The sequence below is a fragment of the Amborella trichopoda genome, chromosome 7 (assembly GCF_054954075.1).
Source record: "Amborella trichopoda isolate Santa Cruz 75 chromosome 7, AtrichopodaSantaCruz75HAP2 v2.0, whole genome shotgun sequence".
Lineage (NCBI taxonomy): Eukaryota > Viridiplantae > Streptophyta > Magnoliopsida > Amborellales > Amborellaceae > Amborella > Amborella trichopoda.
In genome coordinates this window covers 4344523-4369860 of record NC_142342.1, presented here as the reverse complement: position 1 = coordinate 4369860, position 25338 = coordinate 4344523, and the positions used below count along the sequence as shown (strand labels likewise).

At 34.1% G+C, this 25338-nt stretch overlaps 2 protein-coding genes and 1 long non-coding RNA gene across 7 annotated transcripts; 2 read left to right on the top strand and 1 right to left on the bottom strand.

Moving 5' to 3' along the window:
- Nucleotides 1-13107: 13107 nt before the first annotated feature.
- Nucleotides 13108-13889, bottom strand: LOC148781196 (uncharacterized). The gene is made up of 2 exons (XR_016059534.1): nt 13596-13889; nt 13108-13419 (listed from the first exon to the last, which is right to left on the bottom strand). It is a non-coding gene; the product is annotated as an uncharacterized LOC148781196 (long non-coding RNA).
- On the top strand, nt 13863-21591 carry ATSDI1 (Tetratricopeptide repeat (TPR)-like superfamily protein). 2 transcript variants are annotated; one of them, XM_006857348.4, is made up of 4 exons: nt 13863-14034; nt 18391-18603; nt 19724-19879; nt 21015-21591. In XM_006857348.4, the coding sequence occupies exons 1-4, from the start codon at nt 13951-13953 to the stop codon at nt 21399-21401; spliced, it is 840 nt and encodes a 279-aa protein (XP_006857410.1). In that variant the 5' UTR covers nt 13863-13950; the 3' UTR covers nt 21402-21591. The 2 variants fall into 2 exon arrangements, with proteins under 2 accessions (XP_006857410.1, XP_020530967.1); XM_020675308.2 differs by having other exon boundaries at nt 13886-14034; nt 19727-19879.
- A 1433-nt stretch (nt 21592-23024) lies between these two features.
- Nucleotides 23025-25084, top strand: LOC105421665 (pre-mRNA-splicing factor SLU7-like). Of its 4 annotated transcripts, XR_016059532.1 has the most exons (5): nt 23025-23269; nt 23373-23672; nt 23976-24192; nt 24349-24468; nt 24749-25084. XR_016059532.1 is itself a non-coding variant. In XM_088872395.1 (4 exons), exons 1-3 carry the CDS (start codon nt 23117-23119, stop codon nt 24162-24164), a joined length of 642 nt encoding a protein of 213 aa, XP_088728521.1. In that variant the 5' UTR covers nt 23025-23116; the 3' UTR covers nt 24165-24192; nt 24749-25084. The 4 variants fall into 4 exon arrangements, 2 of the variants coding, with proteins under 2 accessions (XP_088728521.1, XP_088728520.1); XR_016059533.1 differs by having other exon boundaries at nt 23965-24192; nt 24349-25084; XM_088872395.1 differs by lacking the exon at nt 24349-24468.
- Nucleotides 25085-25338: the final 254 nt, after the last annotated feature.

Sequence of the window (25338 nt, the reverse complement as noted above, 5' to 3'; positions counted from 1 at the left end):
AACAGAAAGAAGAAACAGAAGAAACCGTTAACATGAGAGAAACAGTTAACATGAGAGAAGGAAACAATTAACATGAGAGACGAAAATAAGAAACAGTCATCAGCTTCACGATAAACATGACTTCATGATAAACATGAGCTTCACGATAAACATGACTTCATGATAAACATGAGCTTCACGATAAACATGAGAGAAGGAAACAGTTAACATGAAAGAGGGAAACATGGAAACAGTCATTGGCTTCACGATAAACATGAGCTTCACGATAAACATGAAAGAAGGAAACAGTTAACATGAGAGAAGGAAACAGTTAACATGAGAGAGGGAAACAGGGAAACAGTCATTGGCTTCACCATAAACATGAGAGAAGGAAACAGTCATTGGCTTCACGATAAATATGAGAGTAAATATAATGTTTACATCAATGGCTTCACGATAAACATTAGAGAATGAAACAGGCATTAGCTTCACAATAAACATGAGAGAAGAAAAAACATGAGAGAAGAAAATAGTCGTTGGCTTCACGATAAACATGAGAGTAAATAAGATGTTTACATCATTGGCTTCACGATGAACATAAGAGAAAAAAACAAAAGGAAAAACACGAGAGAAGAAAATAGTCATTGGCTGCACGATAAACATGAGAGTAAATATGATGTTTACTTCATTAGCTTTACGATAAACATGAGAGAAGGAAACAATCATTGGCTTCACGATAAATATGAGAAAATGAAACATTGGCTTCACGTTAAACATGAAAGAAGGAAACAGTCCACGACAAACATAAGAGAAGGAATGGCTTCACGATAAACGTGAGAGAAAGAAACAGTCCACGACAAACATGAGAGAAAGAAACAGTCATTGGCTTCATAATAAACATAAGAGAAGGAAACAGTCATTGGTTTAACATTAGAAAAGGAAACAGTCATTGGAAGTCATTGGCTTCACGATAAACATGAAACGATAAACATGAAAGAAGGAAACAGTCATTGGCTTAACATGAAAGAAGAAACAGTCATTAGCTTCACGATAAACATGAGAGACGGAAATAGAAAAAGGAGCAGTTGGCTTCACGATAGACAACGATAAACATGAGAGAAAAAAGCCATTGGCTTCACGATAAACATGATAAACATGAGAGAAGGAAACAGAAAAAACATGAGAGAAGAAAACAGTCATTGGTTGTCATTGGCTTCACGATAAACATGAAAGAAGGAAATAGAAAAAGGAGTAGTTGACTTCACGATAAACATGAAAGCGATAAACATGAAAGAAGGAAATAGTCATTGGCTTCATGATAAACACGATAAACATGAGAGAAGAAAACAGAAAAAACATGAGAGAAAGAAATAGTCATTGGCTTCACGATAAACATGAGAGAATGAAATAGAAAAATGAGCAGTTGGCTTCACGATAAACATGAGAGAAAGAAACAGTGATGGAAATAGAAAAAGGAGCAGTTGGCTTCACGATAAACATGAGAGAAGGAAACAGTCATTGGCTTCACGATAAACATGAGAGAAGGAAACAGTCATTGGCTTCACAATAAACATGAGAGAAGGAAACAAAGGAGCAGCAAGAAACAGACCATTGGCTTCATGATAAACATGAGAGAAGGAAACAGAAAAAAAAGCAACAAGATCCATGATGTCCAGCCATAGAGACCGAAGTAATCACGGGGTGCCTGGCTCCTTTTTACACCAACTAATAACATTTAAAGAGTCTCCTTCACAAATACAATAATGAACCAAATTTTTTGAGATAATGAGTTTAAATCCTTGCAATATAGAAGCCAGCTCAACATGATTCGTCGTAGCTAAACCAAGAGGACCTGCATAGAAAAAGACAATCTCACCCAAGTCATTATGTAAGACACCCCCGAAACCAGGGTTGCCAAGAGAGCTTCCATCAAAATTAAGTTTAAAACAGCCAATTTCTGGTGGACTCCAGAAGTGGCGAGGCCGCATCTTCTATTTTCCCATGAGAAACATATTTTGCAAATTAATCATGACATCCTCTTGACAAAGGCCCCAACCATCCTAAGTTATCGAGTACCAATGCCAAATGGAAATTTTAATGTTGTCTAGCAACCGGTCAAATGAAAGGCGCCATCAAAGATACGTCTATTCCTTTCCTTCCAAATTTCCCAAAGCACCGCACCACGAGCAATACACCAAACCAAAGAACCTCCAGAAGGCAAGCGGTGAACAGAAAACTGTGAAGCAATGTCCATTACCTACCTCTAGAAGGCAAGTGGTGTAAAGAAAATTGTGAAACAATGTCCATTACCGACCTTGAAAGAGAGGCATGGATCTTTAGTAAACCAAAGAACTAGTACCAGATTCTAGATGCAACATTGCAATGAAAAAAGAGATGATTCTCAGTCTCCTCATCAAGTTTACGCATCAGGCAAATGTTAGGAAGCACTTTACCCCATTTGAAGAATTTTCCTTTGGCAACATCGAAACGTTAGATCAAAAATAGGAGTTTGAAATCAGCTCTATTAATGTCAAGCTTCAAATAAAATGCGAGTTTGTTTCATGGCAAAGCGGCCCTAGGGAAACTTGTTCATCAAATGAGTTTCCCAAGGGTGCTTTCATACCTAAACAGATGGAAATGTTGCCCATTGCTTTTCACAAAAACATATGGGGTGCTGGGAAAGGCTGGGATAGTCGCACTTTTCCAGTAAACAAACATAGAAAAAGTACGAGTCCAACTAAACAAATGTGTGCGCAAATGGTTTACATATTGTAGGGTGGCAATGGACCTAGACCCAACCCAGGACCCAAGGGGTAAACCCAATCCGGGTCCAGGTATGGGTCCAAAAATTGAACCCCACGGGTTGGATCTAGGTCTAAATCTTCAATCCGAATGCTATTCAGATCTAGGTTTGATCGGGTTCAAGTCCCACACTATATTTTTAGGTCCGATTCGGGGTCCAAGTCTGGCCGTTGCCACTCCTAAATTAGATTGGATTAGTTCAAAATGAGAAACGCTTTATCAATTAGATATTATTTGTTGAAAGGAAAAAAAAATTGGTCATAATTTATCTATGGGGCAGTGATTTTATGCAACGGTTGTATTATAGTATAATGCTACAACCTTTAAAAATTATGTTAAAGCTATTTGTTTGATCCAAATTTTAAAATATATACTCTTTTCATTTTAATGAACAACAAAAAACAAAGAAAATTTTGAAAATGCAACCTAAAAAGTATTTTTTTAGCCCAATTAACATAGGCTGTCCATTTTGGTGAGATGCTTAGATCTAGGCCTTAGAAGGATTTTTTCTTTTCTAATTTTTTTAGATGGCTTTATTATCATTATATGAACAATGTTAAAAAAGAAAAAAAATGATTTTGAGTTTGTAAAGGCGAAGATCTTGAAATTCACCAAATGAATGGTAAAGATTCGTTGCATTTTTACTATATCTAGGGTCCAAATTGAACTTTTTTTTCTCTTGGGATTGATTATTGAGATGAAGAGAGTGTGTGTGCAAAATTTTGGGACATACAAATACCACAATCATAGTTTTCTAGAAGTGTGATTGTATTATACTATGATACAACCATTGCATGAAATCACTGCCCTTATCTATGTATAGGTAGTCAAATAATACATACAGTTCAAATAAAAATAATTGCTTCGTAAGTGATGTCATACGACATTATCAATAAAAACTCTTATTTGTTGTGGTTAGGAGCATCTGCGAGGATCTTACTCAGACTTAAGTCTCAACTTTAGTCGAGTCCAATTGCAGAGATGCTTCATCACCTCCATGATTCATGGCTCAGATGATTGGTCGAGATTAGAATGTTCTTTATTCCATCGATAAACATTAGTGAAATGAATCAATAAAGCCATCCAAGAAAAGCATATTCCTCCGAGCACGCCTCAATAACGAACTTTAACAAGAGGATTAATCGAATAATTCTTCAGAAACAGAATAGAATTGAAACAAAAATACACATCGACCAGGTTTAAATCAAAATAAGGCTACTTTCAAATCATGAACTTCCAAATTTGGATGTCCTGGATTGCTCTAGTTTGAATTCACCTCTTTTTGATCAATGGTGGGTGAGAGACAGAGAGGAACATTTTTTGACGAATTTCAATCTCTCTATTACCATCCTTACATCGAGGATGATGAGACTCAAGACCCCATATCCCATGTGGTCCTAAAGAGTGCAAGATAGACCCATGAGTTGTAGCATGTAGAGAAACTAATGAAATGCTGATGAGCTCTATAATTCATAAGAAGATGATAAAACTTTAATGGCACACCCTGAAAGAAGCCATTCATCCTTCACATGATACAAACTAATACATCAGATTTTTTTTTTCGTCCGCTCTCTTTTAAGTTTTCTTTCTTTTTCTTTTTTTTTTTCTTTTTTTGGGGTTTTTTTTTTTGTGTGGGTTGTGGAATGGGGTTGCGGTGCAAAATGCACGATAGTATAGATTAGATGCCCATTAAGATGAAGGTGTGGCTCTAGCACGGGTGTAAGCATTGGTTTTGGCCATCTTATATGTGGAAAAATAGGAAATTAAATCGTAGAACTGGTGAAAAGTAAAGTGGCGTATAAGTGGGAAACCAAATATTTGAGTGGGTCCTCTTGCCAAAGGTATTAAATGCTAGTATTTCAAATGAGATTCCGACCCCATCTGATGTTTGATAGGATTCAAGACCAACGTTTTTTCTTTGGGGGGGTCAGAGGAAATCAAGAATCTTTGATACTAGAAATCAATAGATTTTGAATATCACTGATTCCTATCTTTGATTATAGTTTTGTCTTTTTTGAAAATTCATAGATTCCTTGGAGCATTTTCCTTCTCATCGGTTAGTAATCAAAAGGATTTCTACCAAAGCCATGTGGGGGAATTTGATCAAACCTTTTTTTCTGTTCTAAAAGATGAGCCTTTAGCTGGAAATCTCATCGAAATATCACTTTTCTGCGAAACCCAACGACAAGAAACTATCTCGAAAAGTATCATGCTACGGCTACAAACATCAACCTTTGAAATAATAACGAGACCAATGATCCACTCCAGTGCTAAATAGCCACTGGTTTCTCTTCTTATGATGGCCATGCTGCTAATCTAATAACATATAGACTTGCTCATGCCATAGGATGTTCTCTAGTTAGATATCATTGAAGTACACAGTCTGCAATCTTCATGGAGATAGGTGACTCCTCTCATTGAACCGAAATCTATCTTGAATCTCGTTTTCTAGTCGTTTTAAGTTGTTTATGTAGATTCTCAAATGAAATAAGAGCTTTAGTAGATGATTCACCATGAATCGTGGCCTTAAAGCGATGATTCAAGGCCATTAATTGACAATTCAAGGCCTGCAGCTGATAACTCTTCTCCGATCCACTTTTAGCTCCTCTTTCCTTCTTCCTCTTCAACTTTTTAATGTCAAATGATTTTCAGCTCCCATTTTATTCGTCTGCAACTTTTTGGTCGCATCACATGCGTCACGATCCATTTGGCTTAAAAATTATGTGTTAAGTGATAATGATGATGAAGAGATACTCTCTATAGATATTGAACTTGTAGGTTTTAAAGACGCAATCGAAGATGAAACAATGGAAACAAAAAGCCATGAATGAAGAAAATATGCGATATGTTCTTAAAGGATATAAGATAGATATGTGCAAGCCATCTATGACTCTAGGTCAAGTAACCCGATCTCACCCTATAGGCGAGGCAAGTTTTGGCCGATTAGGCTCTACAACATACTTTTAAAGATTATTTATATTAATAGTTCCACTGGTAGTTCTGATGCTTATGTTGTAATGTAATCTGGGTTTGAATCCCACTAGCAAGCATCACTTTAGTGTGATCTGGGTTTGAGTCCCACTAGCGAGCATCACTTTTTAAAAGCATGTCATTTTTTTAGGGATTATATACAATGAAACCATGTGACCACCTTGAACAAAAAATAAATGGTCTTATTCTATATTAGGGATATACAATGAGATCATGTGACCATCTTGTACCAAAGGTAAATGGTCTCATTCTATATTTTCCTTTTTTTATATGAAAGGAGTTCTAAACAAAATAAAGATAGCCTCCCAAGAATCAAACCGACATCTCTTACAAAGAGGGAGCTTTATATGCCTAATCCACACGTCTTATAAAGAGGGAACTTTATGTGTCTAAGCCACGCGTTATTAGCTTCTAGATTGAAAATGCGATCTGCTAGTTATATATATATATCATATTTTATGTGTTGATTTTCTTAAAAAAAGAAGTGAGCCGAATAACTTGCTACGGCCAAGGCCCAAGTACGATGGCCAAGTCGATTTTCTAAACAGTGCTCGAGGTGAAGTGGGTTTTGAAGCTATAAAAGGATGAGAATGGACTAAAATCAGTTAAGAAATTAGTGGGCAGCCTTCTGTATTTGATCATGTGTACATTAGTCCTATCAGCAGGTATATAATGAAGCCTACATGTACTCATTTTAATGTGGAAAAAGAATCCTACGCTACATCAAAGAGACTTTGGTTTATTGGATATTACCTAATGTGTATGCCATAGAAATGTTAGATAGAAAGAGGTATTGATTGTAATTGAGAGAAAATATATATTTGACCCTAAAATCAAATCGAGAAAGAACATATTGATCATCTTGATGTGACCTAATTCAACATTTTGTAAATTTTTAAAATGCTCTTGTGAAAGGGAGAAGGAGAGAGATCATATAGAAAAACTTTGACACAATTTTAGAGAGAGAGGGAGATCATATGGAAAACTTCGACTCAACTTTGAAAGTACTAGATATTTTCTAGAGTTTCAGGCAAGTTATCTAAACTTTTACTCTGTGAGAGAGAGAGCAAAAACCATGTAGAAGGACTGTAGTTAGCAAGTCTATATTTAAAACTTGGAGTTTTTCAAAATATCTAAGGACTGTAGTTAGCAAGTCTATATTTAAAACTCGGTCAAAATAATTTTAAAAAATTGTATTTTTTTAATGGAACCGGCATAACTCTGTATTTTATATTTTAAAAAAAAAAAATTCAAAAAAAGTTCTTCCCTATAACTTTGTTTCTTCATTTTAATATTATTGAGTTTTAGTTTAAAATAAACACATTAATAGTGGGAATAAAATAAGAATCTCGATTTAACAAAAAGTTCCATAAAATTTTTAACCAATAATTTCCCTTAAAACAAGGTACACGTAAAAATATATACAATATATTCCCTAAAAAATAAAATATAAAAATAATTATATATCTCAAAATAATAGGTAGAGTTAGAAGAAGAGTAATCCAATGAAAAAAAAAATTCTTTTCTTTAAACCCAGAGCATCCTTATAAAGAGCACGAGAGATATTCAATAATACTAAAGATTTAGGCAGCTAGGAATTCAATGTGAGATCGAATTTGGTTAAGCCTTTTGTTGCTTTCTTATGAGAAGTTTGATTAATTTTATTTTTTATTTTATTTTATTGGGGTTACATAACATAGCATTTTGGCCAGACCATTGTTTTACATAATCTTATATTTTGTCATATTTACATATCCGATTTTTCACCCTGTTTTTTTTTGGTCAAATCCGAAATGCTCATGATTCTATAACTTATTTATCTGTTGGCTATCTAATTTTTTCCTCAAACTTTTTAAAATAATCAATTTATTACCGATGTTTTGGTTTGCCAATATATTATTATTCTTCCGACTTACTAACTTTGGGAAGGACATACACTTGTATCTAAGGTATTATTTAATTTGAGCAAAGAAATTTCATAATTCCGGAGAAAGGGGAGAGAAGGGACTCGGTTCGGATTAAGAGATACCACTCTAGAAAAGCAACCATCCACATGTTTTTCATATGGGCAAACTTATACTATAGAACTAAGATGAACCTCAAAAAATCTTGCGGAAAAGGTTATTCCAACATTAAAATACCTTGCGATTGATCCTCTCAACCGGATTTACAAATTGTGAAAAAAAAAACCTTCAAAGTTCTAAAAATAGTGTACTTTATAACATATTATCTAAATAATTCATTTTCAAAGTTTTTTTTAGTACTTATACATCCACTCAATCTGTACCATCATGATAGCTTTAAATTTTATAATTAAAGATAAAAAATAGATATCTTAACCCAAAAAAAAAAAAAAAAAAAAGTCTCCTACTCAAATGTATGCGGTTATCTACAAGCTCTTAAGGACCCTGTAGGCCCACACTGTCATCTCCACATTGTTGCAATAAATGCGTACTGTCTCTTAAGCACGTCGAACACCTAGTTGAAAGTAGATCTCTTGACCAAATTCATTTCAAGTTTTCGCACATTTAACATGTTTGGGAGCATATAATCTCAACTTACTCCCTCAGAGGACCAACTTGGAAAGAAATTTTTTATTTGAAATTTTAAAAACGACCTAAAAATACTAGATAATTATATTCAAAAGAAAAAAAAAATTAAACATTGAGTTTTTCTTACACTTAGATCTCACTATTCAAAACTTAGATGGTTTCTAATCTCGAGTCATTATTTTTATGCAGCTCATAGAGAATCTAATTTGGAATTTTTTACCAAGTACAACATGTTGGTTGAAGATGATATATCTCCAAATTTTAGAGTCCTAAAAATATTCCTAAATTGAGTTTTGTTTTAGAGAGTAAATAGGCTTTGTGCTTCTCATCATCATCACCATCACCATCATAGCTTTGTCCCAATTAATTGGGGTTAACTGCACAAATCCTGGTTCGTCATTCTGCTCTATTAAAATCCACACCCTTAGTGAGGTTATAAGTCCCCATATCTTTTCGAATTACTTCCAACAATTGAACTAACTCGCACCACCTAACAAGTGTTGTACCAGACTCTGTGCTGCCTCAAGAACATGAAATCTTTTGGCTTCAGCTTTATTAACAATACTCAAGAACATGAAATCTTTTGGCTTCAACTTTATTAACAATACTGAACCTAATTCTTTTGTTTTACAAAATAATATTGAGCCTCATTCTTTTGTTTTACAAAATAAAGACAATAACATGTGCTTCACATCTCTCCCTCAATGATAATTATTGTTATCATAAACTTTTTTTCGGGTAGTTTCACATCTCTCCCTCAGTGATAATTATTGTTATCATAAACTTTTTTTTTGGGTAATTCAGTGGGGATGACAAGCTCCTATCTATTTTTTAAATCGTTAGTGGCTTTTGAATGCATTAGGTGAAAATAGAAAGCTAGATCCTAGCTGAGGCATAAATGGTGCTACCACCAAAGCCCCAACCCCATTCTCATCCTACACTCATCTACATATTTTACCATGATATTATTGGTTGGGTCTTTTTCACCTTGAATCAGTTCCGAAATATTGGCTTCAATGCATAAACCAACCTGAAAATAACAAGCCAAAAATGTATTGAAGCATTAATGACCGGGGCCGTCCCGAGTAGCGTCCAACTCTAGACTTGGTTCATGAACCAGTCGATCAGGTGTGGATCCACTTGGCTTGGCCTGATCTAGGTTGAAATCCATGTTAGGATTGACTTGACCCTTCTCGACTCGACCTAGGATGTGGTATATGTTTTTTACATGTGTATATAATATTCTATATTTATCAAATATTATAAATATTGAACGCAATATAACTTTATATATTAGAAAATATAACTTTAAACTTTATAGTCTCAAACCCAATCCAATCCTGGTCGGCCGACATTTAGATGCATGTGATTGGGACACACACCGGATGCGGGGCTTACCTGTTGGTCTACGGTCCTAATAACAAGATAAAAAAGGACCTAAACTTCTTTTTTTGGTCTAGTCTGTGGACTTGTTCTCCGAAATTGAGCCGGCTCATAAGTTAGAAAGAGGAAAACGTTCTGTTTTTTTATTTTGACAAGAGTACTTTACTTTTTATTAATAAGATTTAGATTACACAGCATTGATCGCAATAAAACATCAAACATCACAAGAGACTCGAAAACAGCCCCTTTCTTAGCCAACTCGTCTGCAACCTCATTTGCCTCTTGATATACAAGATGAAAACTGACCACCATTGATGTTAAAGTTTCCATAACCTGTAATCAAATGGATCTAAGACACCATGGCAGTTTGGATACTAAACACTACTTAATGACATTAAGATAATCACCTTCAATAATCAGAATATTACCTAAACCTTTCTCCTTCCAAGTTGCAAAAAAAAAGCCAATTCAGCCGGATTTACCAACGCAATCCCACATGGCCCAGCATAACAAAAAACGATAGAACCCTCACTATTTCTACATACTCCACCCACTCTTGCACTCCCCATAACCCCCAATGAAGGAACTATCAAAATTCAGCTTTAAACATCCCTGGAATGGAGGTTCCCACTGAGACTTCGGTCTGGCCTTAATAACTAAGAGATGATATTAGCCATATTAAGCACAATATCAAACTTAAAAATCCCAAACCCTTCCTTTGTGACGCTAAACTAATTCCAAATTGTATTCGAAATTTTTGTTCGAAACCTTTGAAGCTCTAAAGACAGTCTATCAAAAGTTCTTCTATTTCTTTTTAGCCACAATTCCTATATAATAACCCACCTAAAAATATCCCAAAGAATTCCACCAGTTTAAGATGTTGCATAACATTAATCAAAGACCCTGGCATTATTAAATATACATCAACTTACCAAATACAATAAGAATAGAGACAATAAAAGAATAAATGGGCACATGTTTATTTCCCTCTTTTTAAGATTATCAATAGTGGGAGCCTTATCTTGAATCATCACCCAAATAAATCCTTATACTTTGGTAAGAATCTTCCATCTCCAAATCTCCAAATCTCCTTAACTCCGGCTGACTCCATGTGATTCGATCATGGAAAAGCAAAGAGTACACAGATCTAATTGAATAACCCATCAGTTTCATATACCCAAATAGCCTCATCCTTAGCCGAATTTGATATTCACATGGACTAACACATTTAGCAAATCCGACAACTGATCAAAGACGACAGGGGGCATTCGATTATATTCAAGAAGTGATATTCCAGAAAACAGCCCCACCAATATGCTCACCTATATCACTCACCATAGCCATCGGATTTGAATACTGTTGAAAAAGATCAGGATACATAAATTTAAAAGCTGAATCTGAAGCCCATCTCTGGCGCCAAAAAAGAATATTCATACCTGTACCCAGACCATCTAGTATGCCTCACCACAAAGGATCTCATTGACATGATGGACTTCCAAACATGGGACTGCCTCGAGCCCCCTCTGCACCTGACAATAAACTGATTTAATCGATCAACTCCAAACTATCCAATCAACACTTACTTCTAAAGACAATATTTCTTATTGTCCCCAAAGATCCCCATAAAAATTTCCGCATCAGCTATTCAAGTTTGTTTAATATTCAAGTTTGTTTATAATGTCTAACGGCACCATCAACCAGCTCCAAAAGATTTTATACTCCTATGGGATCATATAACGTATGTTTACTCCTTCAGGTAAAATCCAGTATAGGAATAATTTTAGGAACCAAAATTGGGGATGTAACCTTTTCAACCCATGGACTAACCTCACTTGAGAACTTTCGAATCGAACTCTCTTTGTACTAGAAAACATAACGTCACAAGATTGAATATAGATCATCCAAGTTTTTAATGGTGAGATCTAAGTGTCAAAAACTTAAAATTCAAAAAAAAAATTGAAAATGTTCTTCTGGTGATTCTCAAGTTGTTCCCAAAATTCCAGACTAAAAAAATTCCTCCCTAGTAAATCTGTACACTTAGGTAGTAGATGCCCAGTATTGCTCCGAGGTAGTATAGTAAACATGCTCTTAATGAATTTTAGAAAGAGGAGGAAACCAATCCACCCAAATTCTTTTATCCATGACTGGAGACTATGAAACAAATCATTTCATCATTGAATATAGGCCTTGTGAATTAGCTCCTTATCCAACTGTGCATCTCATACAACTAGCTTATTTGCATTTATTTAAATTATCCAATTATGCATCTCACACAACTAGCTTATTTGCATTTTTTAAATTATCCAAATATGCACCTCATATAACTAGCTTATTTACATTTATTTAAAAAACCACAATAACCTCAAACTTTAATGAATGTGGACTAATAAGTGACCAGGTTAGTTGGGCCTCTTAAACCAGGAAAGGAAACCGTCCAGGTTCATTCTCACACTTAGCTCGAATAGCCCATTGTTTTCTAGCAAAATACGGTTGCTCCACTTTTTGAATGACTATAATGCCCTTATTGTATCCTATCCATGGTTGATAGAGAAAAGTGATATTTTAAATGCACAATTTTCACAAAAGAGAAATGGGGAACAATCTAAAAATGTTTTTTTGCCTAGAGTCCTAATAATTTAGGAGATTGTCCGCAAAGAGGTCATTTATATTTTTTGTATAAAGAAATCACAATTACTCTCTCTAATTAGATGTCAAATTGAATGACTTTGGATGATTCACGAAATCTGAGTATTTTTTTTTTGAGTTTTATGTCTAATCAATGACATTTTTTCAACCACCCATTTTGAAATCTAAGGGACAAGAATGGTTATGACCTTATTATAAAAAGGTAAATGGTCTCTTTGTAGACAATCTCATAATTCTTATGCATAAAGCTGTAATAAACTCCTTGTACTTAAATAAATTCAACTATCAAAGATCGGTAAACAAAGAAGCATCCAAAGCATAAACTAGCTTTAACGTGAGCTTCGAAACACCCCCAACCTATTGATTTGGATTAGTCTTGTATTGATTAGTGATCTGAATTGCCAAATCAATGAAAAATATTTAAAGAAAAAAAATTTATACAAGGTTGTAACCTTAAAAGGTAGAATCAAAGATGTACCTCAAAAATCTATTGGAAAAGGTTGTTTTAATGTTTGAAAACTTTCTAATTGATCATCTTGACATTGATATATATATATATATATATATATATATATATATATATATATATATATATATATATATATATATATATATATTTATTTATTTATTTATTTATTTATTTACTTTTATTTTTATTTTTTTGAGTCTCAAAATAGTACATCTTGCATTGCAACACATTACCTAGACCGTCGATTTTGAAGATTTTCATATGTTTATAAATCTCCTTGATTTCAACCATTTTTGGAATTTAAAATTTTATAGTTAGAGATGGAAATAGATTTTCAGATAATCCTAAAAATGTTTTACACCAAAATTACATGATAAAATTTGGAGGTGAGCCTTAATTGGATTGTTTAAGGTTGCAATCTTATAGAAACCACACCCATATTTAAAAATAGGGAAAGTATATAATGAGATCATTTACCTTTAGTATAAGATGGTCATAATTAATCTTGACTATTAGATGTGAAATTGGGCAGCTACATTTATTTCATTGACCACATTTAGATTTCACATTGGATGGTTGTCGATAATTGTGACCTCCCTGTACAAAGGTAAATAGTTTCGTTACATACAATCCCTTACAAATAGCAAAAACAAAATCTTATGGGGTAAGTACTAAGATTGCAAACCCGCTTATCCCTTAAAACTAGATAAAATAATATATATATATATATATATATATATATATATGAGTAAGTACTAAGATAGACAACCCACCCTTTGAATCTGATCCGGACCGGTGATTTCCAAACCCTCCGAAATAGAGGGGTATTTCTGTCAAAAGGCACAAGCTCCACCGAGATCCATTATCCATTAGGAAAGGCCACGGGTGCCACGTCATGAGTTCCCGACGTGGCGAGACGCTACGTACGGGCCGACCAGTCACGTCCACATGGCAGTCCACGAAGGAGCTGGTGGACCAATAGCCGGCCCTCATCGAACCTGGACGCGTTCGAGTCCAGGTGCATTTTAGTTAGAGAAAATGCTCATAAATCATGACAGTGCATAAATCTAGATTGAGTTAGGGCAAAGGAATGTGAATTTAGAGAGAGAGAGAGAGAGAGAAGGAACAATGGCGCCAAAGACAGATCTCTACCATGTTATACACAAGGTCCCTTCTGGTGATACCCCTTATGTTAGAGCCAAGCACTTGCAGGTGTGTTTTCTGTTTACTTTTCTTCTCTCTATTATTGGTCTTCTTAATTGCTTTTAAAAAAACTTGGGTGATTTTTAGTGAATTAATGGATTTCTTGTATTCTCTGGTTTCTTGAATGTGTTCTTAAAAATTTTACAGTTTGCTCTCTTGTTTTCTCCTTTTATATTATTTCTGGCTTTCTTGAATTTTGTTTTTTTTTCTAATCTATTGGACATTAATGTGTTTTGGTTAATAACCTATGAATTTGCATTGAATTTCTGGGAATTCAATTAATTAGGGTGCCCTGAATATCAAGGAGATGTTTTTTTTCTGTGAAATGATCTGTGGAATTTCTCAGATTAATGCCTGAGAACCAGTTTCTTGTATTTCTTATCATTTTCAGTGAACTTAATTTTCCCTCTAATTGAGAAATTCAGAGTGAAACCCTATTTGAATAGCATTTGAATTTAAAAATGAGGATGAATCTACTATTTTGGAGCTTATAAGATTAACATACGGTTGGTTGTGGTGCTTTCTATACTTTCAAAGGCTCAGAAATGAGTTCTCATTTTTCTTATTGCAGGGTAGTATGGTGATTTCACTGGTAACTTAATAATTTTGAAAGAGATGGTTTCTTCAGTTCATAGATTCAGTTAATTTAACTGAAAGCCCTTTTTTCATGAATTTACTTGCTATTTTAGCATTTTATGGGATTTTAAATAATGCTATTTTAGCATTTTATGGGATTTTAAATGGTGGAATTTTAGCAATTTTTATCAGGTAAATTTGATTTTGGGCGAATTTTTTAATAAATGTTTTCTCGATTTATATAACTATGGAAAAACAAAATTTATGAAAATTTTCTTATTTTTCTTATTTTTTGTTATTTTAATGTTTTCTTTTATGGATTTTTCTTTTGGGTAAGCATAAAACTTACATACCTTTTTCCTTGTCCAACGGTGAGGATTGCCGCAATCACAATCTCACAACTTTATATTATTTTATTTTTAATTTTTCTATAAACTATTTTTACACCGAATTTTGGACGCACTAGCGTAGAAGATTAAAAAAAAATATTATCAATAAAATAGAATGATCAAAATACCTTAAAAAGTTTTAAAGGGTATTTTGGTTATTGTATTTTATCAAAAAATTATTTTTAGCTATATGTGCGCCCCAATGAGTAGATCGCACCGACCAAATTTCATATTCATACAATTTATATAAAAAAACTCTAAAAATAAAATACTTCGAGACGTCAGATCTCATATCAAATGGTGAATTGCTAGATAGTAGGTCAAACATTTGTCTTGTATGGATTTGTACTTTTTTTCACTATAACTGTACATCTAAAAATTACAAAACCCTATCTTTTACATTGGAATTGGAAATAGGTTTTCTTTTTTTTAATATATTTTTATTTTTATTTTACCAGGAATTGCTTTGAATTTTCCATCTTCAAATGAAAAGAGGAAACTGGACCTCTTAATCACTGTACCAATGTATACATCGTGCTGTAACTTTGAAAGTTTCAAAGTCAAGCCCCATTAGCTCTGACTTTTTCTTTTTAAAAAAAAAAATATATCGGCCTTTTTAACTTTTTTAAAATTCATTTTCTATTTCTAAGTAATTCATCCAATTCGTTTGAACATAGGGATAGTATACAATGAGATCATTTATACTTTTTTTTTTTTTTTTTTTTTTTTTTTACAACCATTTGATGTGAAAGATAATTTGAATATGCCACAAAATTTGAAAAAAAAATTTAAAGCCACTTAATTTCACATCCAATACCACTATTTTTCAATATTTTTTTAAATTCAATCATTAATAATAATTAAAATGTTATTTTTTTTTACGCTTTTTATTTTGCTTTTACCGATAGCTATGGGACTTTTTTCGTTAGCTCTTGCTCTATATTTTGGCTAAGTTCAATGCAAACGAAATTTAATCAAATTTTTATTTGTTGTCTTTAAGTGGTTTTCCTATTTTTTTATGATTTCTAAAAGGTTAATTAGAGGTGAGAGAGGGAGAGAATGTTTTTTTAAAATTTAATTAGACATTAGAGAGAGAGAGAGAGAGAGAGAGAGAGAAGAGGGCAAGGTGTGAGAGTTTTCTCTTTGCCACTTACGAGGACACGCAGCTTTCCATCGTGGAAATTCCTTTGATGAAGGATATTTTAGTCATTTCCTTATTTGGTAGCTCCTTTCAGCCGTTGATTCCCCCGCTCTCCTAGATCTCACAAATGAAACTATACAAATCTCGTCTTTTACCATCTGTATTGTTCTCTTGGGTTCATAATGTTGTCTGAATATTTAAAAAGGGGAAATTAGCCCCAAAAAAGTCTCTTTTTATTTATAAAACTAAAAAATAATCTCGTTTGTTCTAAATTTATAGTTGGAAAAAGGTTACTTTTATTAATGTGTACTGTATTTTAATCTTATTAACTTTTTTTTTTTTCTATTTATAGGTTTAAACTTAAATTTTGGACATCCTTGTCGTAGCACACTTGTAAATATAAGAGAAGTTTATCAAAATAACTATGAGATATAAATTATTTAACATTTTACTCATTCTTATGATTTAATTTCAAATAACCATGACAAGGAATGGCTGCAAAAGGGTAAATTGTTAAATAATTTGTTTGTTATGTGTATTTTGATAAATTTTCTTAAATACAAATAAGTGAAATAAAAATAACTAAAATTCCCTGTTAATTTTGAAAATTTAAAAGTATTTTGGTTATATTATATTTTAAAATATTTTTTGCAATTTTTGTCAAATGTGAGATGATGGTGAATATCAACTCCCCAAATTTAAGCTCAATCCCTTATACAAAAGAAAATAAAATCATAGTACAACACTCACCTTTTTAAAGTGAGAGTCTAATGTAAAAAAAGAAATATATATAACTATCTTTACTATAGTACAATAGGATTTTTCGCAAATTTTCTAAAAAAAACTTCAAAAACATTTAGCGTGATGACTTCTGATATAGAACATTGTTATTGAAGCATATATATTATTATTATTGTTGTTGTTAGTTGTCGTCCTCGTCTTCTTTATTTATTGTTTTGGCCTCTCAAATCTAGGAAGTATGAATCATGGACAAAGGGTGGTGTAAAAGTGGGAAGCCCACCGGTTTCTCTAGAGAAGTAATAGTTATGATGCCAATGGTTTTGCTTTCAGTCAACGTTCAAAAAAAGGGAAAAAAATGATTTTGCTTATTGTTTATAACAAGAGCCCTCTATCTATGAGCTTTCTTAAGTCTTAATGTGCACACACGTTCACATACCATGCTTTATCTTTTGTGGGCCTTATAGTTAACATGCACACAGTTTAACAAGCTATGGGCCTCATAGTTAACTTTGTACACATGTTCACACGCTATGCTCCATCTTTTGTGGGCCTTTGAGTTAACGTGCACCCAACTAGGAATGTATTTGTCTCGAAAAATTTGACCTATCCCCTTACATACGTGAAAACTAAGTTGCTTTTTGTAGAAGAATTAGAAATAGGAAAATGGCTCTAAAACCTCTACATCGATCATCTTGGTTCGAACATTATGGTTGTGAAAACAAAATTTATGATTTTAAACTCTAAAAAGAGTGTATATTATAACAAATTACGAGACCATCTATTTCACCCTAAAAATAGGTGTTTCATGATCCGCAAGATCTATATTGTTTTGAGTTTCATATTTTATTTTCGGTATTGGAAATCGATTTTAGAGCCATTATAAAGACTTCCATTGCCGAAAGTATTTTTGGAGCAAGGATTTGATGGGAGGTTCTAGTTTCTTTTCATAAAGTCTAGGTCTCATGGATACTTCATCTTTAGAAAAATGGTGTTGTGCATTTTGATTTATTTTGGTTTTACTTATTCCTGTCAATGATGTATTTCTAGAAATATGCATGTTGAGGGTTTTTACTCATATATGGCTTGTTGTAGGTGTAACTAATTGCAGTTGAGTAATGTGTTCAGCTAACCTAATGCCAAAAGTGGTTTGCATTAAAAGATGGTGTATTTTTGGTCGTTTGAATAGAGGAAATAACGATTGAGTTGTTGGGCGTTAGGTAATCTAGTGGAATTCAGTCTCATGAAGATAATTAATGCGGGAAATCTATTTTCCCTTTTTGTCACATATGAATTGTGATAAGAAATAGGTCATTGGTAATACTATTTTTTAGTAATTTTCAACTCTCTTATCTTGATTGGACAACTATAGATCTTCAAAAACAAAAAAAATCACGTGTGAAGACGCATGAAAAAGTTCTCTCTATCTTATAGTTTATTTATCACTCTGATTTGCACTTTATTTTGTAGATTTTATTTATTTATTTATTTTTATTTTTATTTTTTTGTGGTTGAGATTAGTTGGTGGATAAAGACCCAGAGGGTGCAATGGAGTTATTCAAAATGGCCATCGAGTCAGGTGATCGAGTGGACAGCGCTTTAAAAGACATGGCGGTGGTTATGAAGCAACAAGATAGAGCGGAAGAAGGCATTGAAGCCATCAACACTTTCAGATGCCGTTGCTCTAAGCAAGCGCAAGAGTCTCTAGACAATGTCCTTATCGATCTCTACAAGGTAAGAATACAGGCAAAATATTAATTCATAGGAATCCTTTTCTATGAATAGATAGAGAAGTAACAGATCTCTTTCTAAAAATAAAATCATTTGGAGGGAGGCGTGGCTTTTAAAGATTTTTAGGCCAGGGGTTGCTCTCATATTTTAGTGACTAATTAAGTATAATTTTGGAATTTAGTACATATTTGAACATTTTCCCCTTTTCTTTTATTGTTTTGTAATAATATTTTACATGAAGATATTCTACTCCTTTAGGAGTATACTTTTCATTTAGCCCCTTGGTTAAAACCCTACCTTGGATTAGTTTTAGGACCCCAAATTTTGGAGATATAACATCTTTAACACACAGATTAACTTCAACTAAAAAAATTGTAATTGCACCCTCTAAGCACTAGAAAAATAATAATGTCTTGAGATTGAATAGAAACCATCCACTTTTTAGGGTGCAAGAACTGTGTTAGAAAACTCAAAATTTGATTATTATTTTGTTTTGAAAATAATCATCTAATGATTCTAAGGTGGTTATCAAAATTTTAGATCGAAAAAAATCTTCACAAGAAGGTCATGGAACCAAGGGAGTAGAAGTAAACCATGCTTCTGAATGTGTGTGCTCAATATTTTTAAAGAAAAATATAATGAGACCATTTGCCTTTTTACATACAAGGTGGCCACAATTAATCTTGATCAAATGTGCAATTAGGGGGTTCCATTTATTGTATTAACTAAACATGAAGTCCAAAAAGAATTATTATCGAATTTTGTGACAAACTATCTGATTTCACGTGATCACCCTCAATATAAGAATTTGGTATAAGAAAATCATAATTACACATAACCATCTCACGTGAAATCAGATAGTTTGTCACAAAATTCGATAATAATTCTCTTATACCAAATTTTAAATCCTTTTTTGCTAAAGTAGTTGTGGGCTCATGATCACCCTCAATATTTTTGGATTTAGTCTAGTATTGATAACTTATAATGTTATTTGATTTTGGCAAAGTTTCCTAACCTCTTATCAAATGCGGAAGGGGCCCTTTGAAAGCTTGGTGCAAGGATTTATCACTTATTGAAGGGTTGGGGGGCTTTTTGGTCATTATCTGTCTCCTATTTTGTGCAGAAGTGTGGGAGAATAGAGGAGCAAATAGAGTTGCTAAAGCAAAAGCTGAGGATGATATATTTGGGTGAGGCCTTCAACGGAAAGCCAACCAAAACGGCCCGTTCTCATGGAAAGAAGTTTCAAGTCTCCATCAAACAAGAAACCTCAAGAATTTTGGTAAGTTCATAACAAAATAACATTAAGAATATTTTAGTGAGGAATTGATGGTGGTTTTAAACACATGTAAAATTCAAATTTTAAATTAAAAAAAAAAAGAAAGAAAGAAAAAGAAAAGAAAAGAGAAAGAAGAAAAAAGAAAGAGAGATGATTTGAATGTAAGCTTTCATGTGGCAAGATGACAAATAGGGCTGTCAAGTGGGTTGTGTTGACCTGGCGGGCTTACCCGAACAAGAGTCCGGGGCTGGGTACATGTGTTGGATCCAACGGGTCGGTCCAGGTCTAAATGATTGTTACTCCACTTTGGGTCGGGGTTGGTCAGACCTGAGCCAACCTGGTATATAATATCATACAAGTCTTTAAATTTCAAGTATGGGTCTAAATGACTTGGAGCGGACCTTGGTCTAGTCGGGTTTAAGTCCATGTGAAACCTAGTCTATCAGCTCGGGATAGGTACTGACCCAAACCTCCCGACCTTTGCCACCATTAATGACAAACTAGATTCCATCTTTGATAGCTTTGCATTCTATGGGTTTGGAGCAGCGTAACTCGAGTTAGTCCCAAGATCCATTCAGGTCATGTATAAACCCATAGAAGCTTAAATTTCTTTTAAAATTACAAAAGTTTCATTAAAGATAACACCAAGAAAATAAAATAAAATAAATAAAAAACTAAACATAAAAAAAATAAAAAGTCTAAAAATTATAGGAAAATATATAAAGTATGGGTAAGTGAAAATCGAGCATATAATAAAAACACTCAGATTAAAAAAAATTGCGTATAGACATATTTTATACATTGATTTTGTAAAGTTTATATTTTTTGTGGGATATGTATCAAAATACACTCAAGGGATCAACTATTTAATATTTTTCTTATATCATGAGTTTGAATAGTTGTAAAAAGGTAAAATGTTAAATTGTACAAACATGAGTATATTTTGGTAAATTTCCCAATTTTCTTATTTGTCCAATACCACAAAGAAACTCTTCGAGCATTTGTATTAAATGTGTATTAACTGTCAAATGCATATGATGTCTTCTTGAATTATTTATGTTTTCCTGTGTAACAAAGGTTTTTTTTTTTTTTTGAACCTTAACCATGAAATCCTCTTTAACGAAGTTGTTCATTGCAGGGTAATCTAGGTTGGGCATACATGCAAAGAATGAACTACATGGCAGCCGAAATCGTTTACAGAAAGGCTCAACTGATAGACCCTGACCCCAACAAGTCCTGTAATCTCGGCTTCTGCCTCCTCAAACAAGGCAAGTTCCAAGAGGCTCGATCGGTTCTTCGAGCTATAACAAACTCGAGATCGGCAGATTGCAAGTCAATTAGCAGAGCTGAGGAATTGTTGAGAGAGATAGAAACTGAAGCTCCAGGGTTGGAGGACACAGAAGAGCTCATATTTCAGGGATTCGAGTCATTTGATAATTGGATTTTGAATTCAAATGAATTGAGGCCGAGGAGATTGCCAATATTTGAGGAGATCATGCCTTGCAGAGACCAAGTGGCTTGGTGAAATGTGTGTAATTAAGGTTGTTAGAGAGAGAAAAGAATAGGTTAGAGAGAGAGAGGATTGTTAGAATTATGCTTGAAGAGGAGGGTGCGAGGGTCCAAGGTGCTGCTAGTAATAAGGAATTTCTTTGTATATATGGACAATAATAAATTTGAAAGGTTTTTTGGGTGCCATTGAGCAATTCTTTTTCAAATCTTTGGGCTTACACATTTCTCATCCATTTTGCACCAGTAGGACTATAATATGTTCCAGAACTCGGATGTGGTGGCCAGATAAGTCACCAGTTGAATCCGGTTTCCTCAAGCAACACCAATTTCAATTGGATCTGGCGTTTATTATCATGATCTAAAATTTCCTTGTTTGCTTTCTTCACACCTCCTGTTCCCTGATCGCTACTAAACTCATTGGTCTCAACCCTAGCGCTCTTTGGCCTCACAAAAAATTTATTGCTCTGTAAATACCCATTTGTACCAGGACCCCTAGGGGTTTGTAAACCTATGCCATCATACATGGCTGGTAGAAACCTTCAAAATTGGTAAGAAAGCTTCGAATTAGGCGGACAAGTAGCAAAAACAAACCCTAAAGTTGGCGGTGTGGGAGATAGAGAGAGGGATTGAGGGAAGGAAAAAGGGGAAAAGCAGCATAGGGATTTAGGGTTCTTCAATATCAAGTTCTTGCCCTCTAAAAATTGGATGTTCATTCTTCAGTATCATGACACATTACTTTTTTTTCTTTTAAGAAGATACTATTTGATATTTCCCTTTTATCTTTTTCAACGTTCAATAAGTTATATCCTCAAAGTCTTAAGAATATTACCGTACGATGGAGAAAATGGACAATATGTTCCAAAAAAAAAGCAAAATATCTTCTCAATGCGACTTTTAAGATTAAGATATTAAACTATTAAGAATTTACTTTAAATTGGCTATCGTTCTTGCATATAGAATTTTATGATGAAATTATAATCTTTTCTACCCTTGTAGCTGCGGGGCAATGACACATAATTGACAGTCATGCATACGTCGGAAGTTGGGAGCAAAGTGGACTGGTAAACACATATCACCTGATGAGAAAATTTGTACTCGATTATGATGGGAAACGTGATGAGCCAAGAAGAAAGTACCTTAAAGAACGTCAGCTTAACAAGCTTAAAGAGAAAAACAATAATCATAATGGCGATGGTGAGGTTAGTGATGAGGAGGACGATGAATATGACTTGAAGGTTGATGAGAGCAAGCACATGGATTTTGCGAAGGCAGAAAAACGTGTGCACACTACAGGAGGTGGAAGCAAAGGAACTGTTAGGTAGTTTTTCTTATGTCTCAGTGTTCCAGGCACTTTTTTATTTTGGATTTTTAATAAATGAACGAGTTTCAGTTTTGGCAAGTCGTGTGATGAAGGGTAAATTTTGATATTTCACATATATAGGAACATATCAGTACTGTACCTAGAACATGTGCATAGATCTTGCAGATTGTCTAAGAACAAAGATCAAGATAACATGTGCATAGATCTTGCAGATTGTCCAGAACAAAGATCAAGATAACATGTTTTCATATGACTATTTTATTTTTCAAGACATCTTATCCAAGCTTTTAAAATCATAGAATCAAGAGAAAAAAAATTGTTTAAAATTGAGCTTCTCGACAACCTGCATGATCTCTACAGTTCTTTTAGGCACTGACATTTTATTTTACCTTTCTGTGTGCTAATCTTTAATGAAATGGTTTTATAAGAATTTGCGTATCCGAGAGGACACAGCAAAATATCTTTTGAATCTGGATGTTAATTCAGCACATTACGACCCAAATGCGCGATCCATGCGAGAGGATCCTTTACCGGATAGTGATCCAAATGAAAAGTTCTATGGAGTAAGTGTCTTGGACTATATTTGCCCCAACTGGCAGGGCCAAAGGTGTTAATGGCAGGCCTTGAGATGCCGCTATATTCTTATGGGTGTGTTGTATTTTTTAGGGTGATAACCGATACAGAGTCAGTGGGCAAGCATTGGAGTTTAAGCAACTTAACATGCATTCCTTGGAGGCTTTTGAAAAAGGACAAGATATTCATATGCAAGCCGCTCCATCTCAGGCTGAGTTGCTCTGCAAAGAATTTAAGATCAAAAAAGAAGAATTGAAGTCTCAAGTGAAAGATACCATTACGGACAAGTATGGAAATGCTGCCTCTCAGGAAGAACTTCCTAGGGAACTTCTCTTAGGTCAAAGTGAGAGAGAGGTTGAATATGATGGTGCCGGAAGGATTATAAAGGGACAGGTGAGTTCTTTCTTGTTTTATAATAAGGAACTTGTCTAGTGTCTTCTTTCGTTTGTGTAGCTTCTTTATTCTGCAGTAACTATATGACATTTTAGTAGTGAAGCTCAATTTTTATTGTCACTTATTAAAAAGAGAAAAGAGAAAAAGATGGATGGAGCTTTTATTGAACTAGATGAGTCTTCATACTTTTGCATCTAATCTATGTTTTTAGCTTTTGTTCTAACCATGAAATACATCAAGTATTGTTACTCCATAATTTGTTATTTTATTTGCATAGCTCACACTTTTGTAGTATATTTATAGGAGAAATCTCTTCCCAAAAGCAAATATGAGGAGGATGTATATATCAATAATCACACAAGCGTATGGGGTTCTTGGTGGAAAGACCATCAATGGGGCTACAGGTGTTGCAAGCAAACAATAAAGATTAGTTACTGCATTGGTTTAGTTGGAATTGAAGCTGCAGAAGGTGCAAATGATCTCATGAAATAAAACATGGCACGAAAAGAAGCCTTAGAAGGTTTGTGGAATGCTCAATGCTCTCTCTGCTGGTTTGAATGTGTAATTCTTACTTTTCAAATAATTTGCATTCCTTGATTAGGCATGTATAATTCTTTTTTATCAAACAATTTGCATTCCTTGGTGATAATCTATGATGTTGCAACTTGTTTTGTAGAGAACCTGTACCGGCTGAGGAGAATAATATTCGGATCTCAGAATTGGACCGGAATAATATTTGGACCTGGATCCGATCCACCGGGTCCAATTCTTGGACCCATACCCGGACCCAAGTCAGGTCCGGATCCATTGCCAACCCTAACTTTCCCATACTGTAATGCAAGGGATCGTGGTTTACAATGAAATTATATATAGCTGCGATACCTGTTCATTCGGGATCATTTCCTAGAGAAAGTAATTTGAATCAATATTCCGGCACTCTATATGAAATATATCAAACCAAATTGAGGCGAGAGCAATGCTGTGTCAGACTAGCCACATCCTTCTAATTCGTAGTTCCAAATGTAAAGAAGCTTGAACTAAGTCCAGCGACTGAACAACTCTTATTGCGATTGCAGGTCACTGCTGAGGATATGGAAGCTTACAGGATGAAGAGACTTCACCACGACGATCCCATGAAAGATTTTTTGCACTTATTAAAGGCTAGCTGAAAATAATTATGCCTGGCAAAGTCAGCTTGTTAGAAAGCAAGCTTATCTTGACCTAAAGCTTCCGGGTCTTTGGCTGGAGTTTGGAATTGCAGAGGCTACTCCAAGAGCAAAATGAGATTTTACATTGGCATGTACACATTGTTAGTGAATTTTTTATATATGCATGTATATATATATACCTTCCATTTCTATCTTTTGTGGATGGTTTTATAGAGCGAGTGTTAAATCTTGGGGGTTCCGTATTGCTTACTGGTTTTTATAGATGTTCTTGTCAAGTAGCTAATCGTTTCAGGTTTCTCTTATTATTCAGGGTTTTTAACATAAAATCATTTTTTTTTCCTACTACCCTGGGAGTACAATGTACATCTACTCCCGCCAGGAAACCCGACCTAGAGTTTAGGACCCAATTTGTCGAAAAGTAACCTCTTCAGACCTAGAGATTAACCTCAATAAGTAAGTTAATTGTACCCTCTTATTCAATTGAAAAAGATAATATC

Bases quoted from the DNA above. Each gene is read 5' to 3' on its own strand.
- ATSDI1 (XM_006857348.4), top strand. From the start codon at position 13,951: ATGGCGCCAAAGACAGATCTCTACCATGTTATACACAAGGTCCCTTCT. The intron at 14,035-18,390 runs GTGTGTTTTCTG...GGTTGAGATTAG, and splicing joins TTAGAGCCAAGCACTTGCAG to TTGGTGGATAAAGACCCAGA. The intron at 18,604-19,723 runs GTAAGAATACAG...TATTTTGTGCAG, and splicing joins TCCTTATCGATCTCTACAAG to AAGTGTGGGAGAATAGAGGA.
- LOC105421665 (XM_088872395.1), top strand. From the start codon at position 23,117: ATGAAATGGTTTTATAAGAATTTGCGTATCCGAGAGGACACAGCAAAA. The intron at 23,270-23,372 runs GTAAGTGTCTTG...TGTATTTTTTAG, and splicing joins CAAATGAAAAGTTCTATGGA to GGTGATAACCGATACAGAGT. The intron at 23,673-23,975 runs GTGAGTTCTTTC...GTATATTTATAG, and splicing joins GAAGGATTATAAAGGGACAG to GAGAAATCTCTTCCCAAAAG.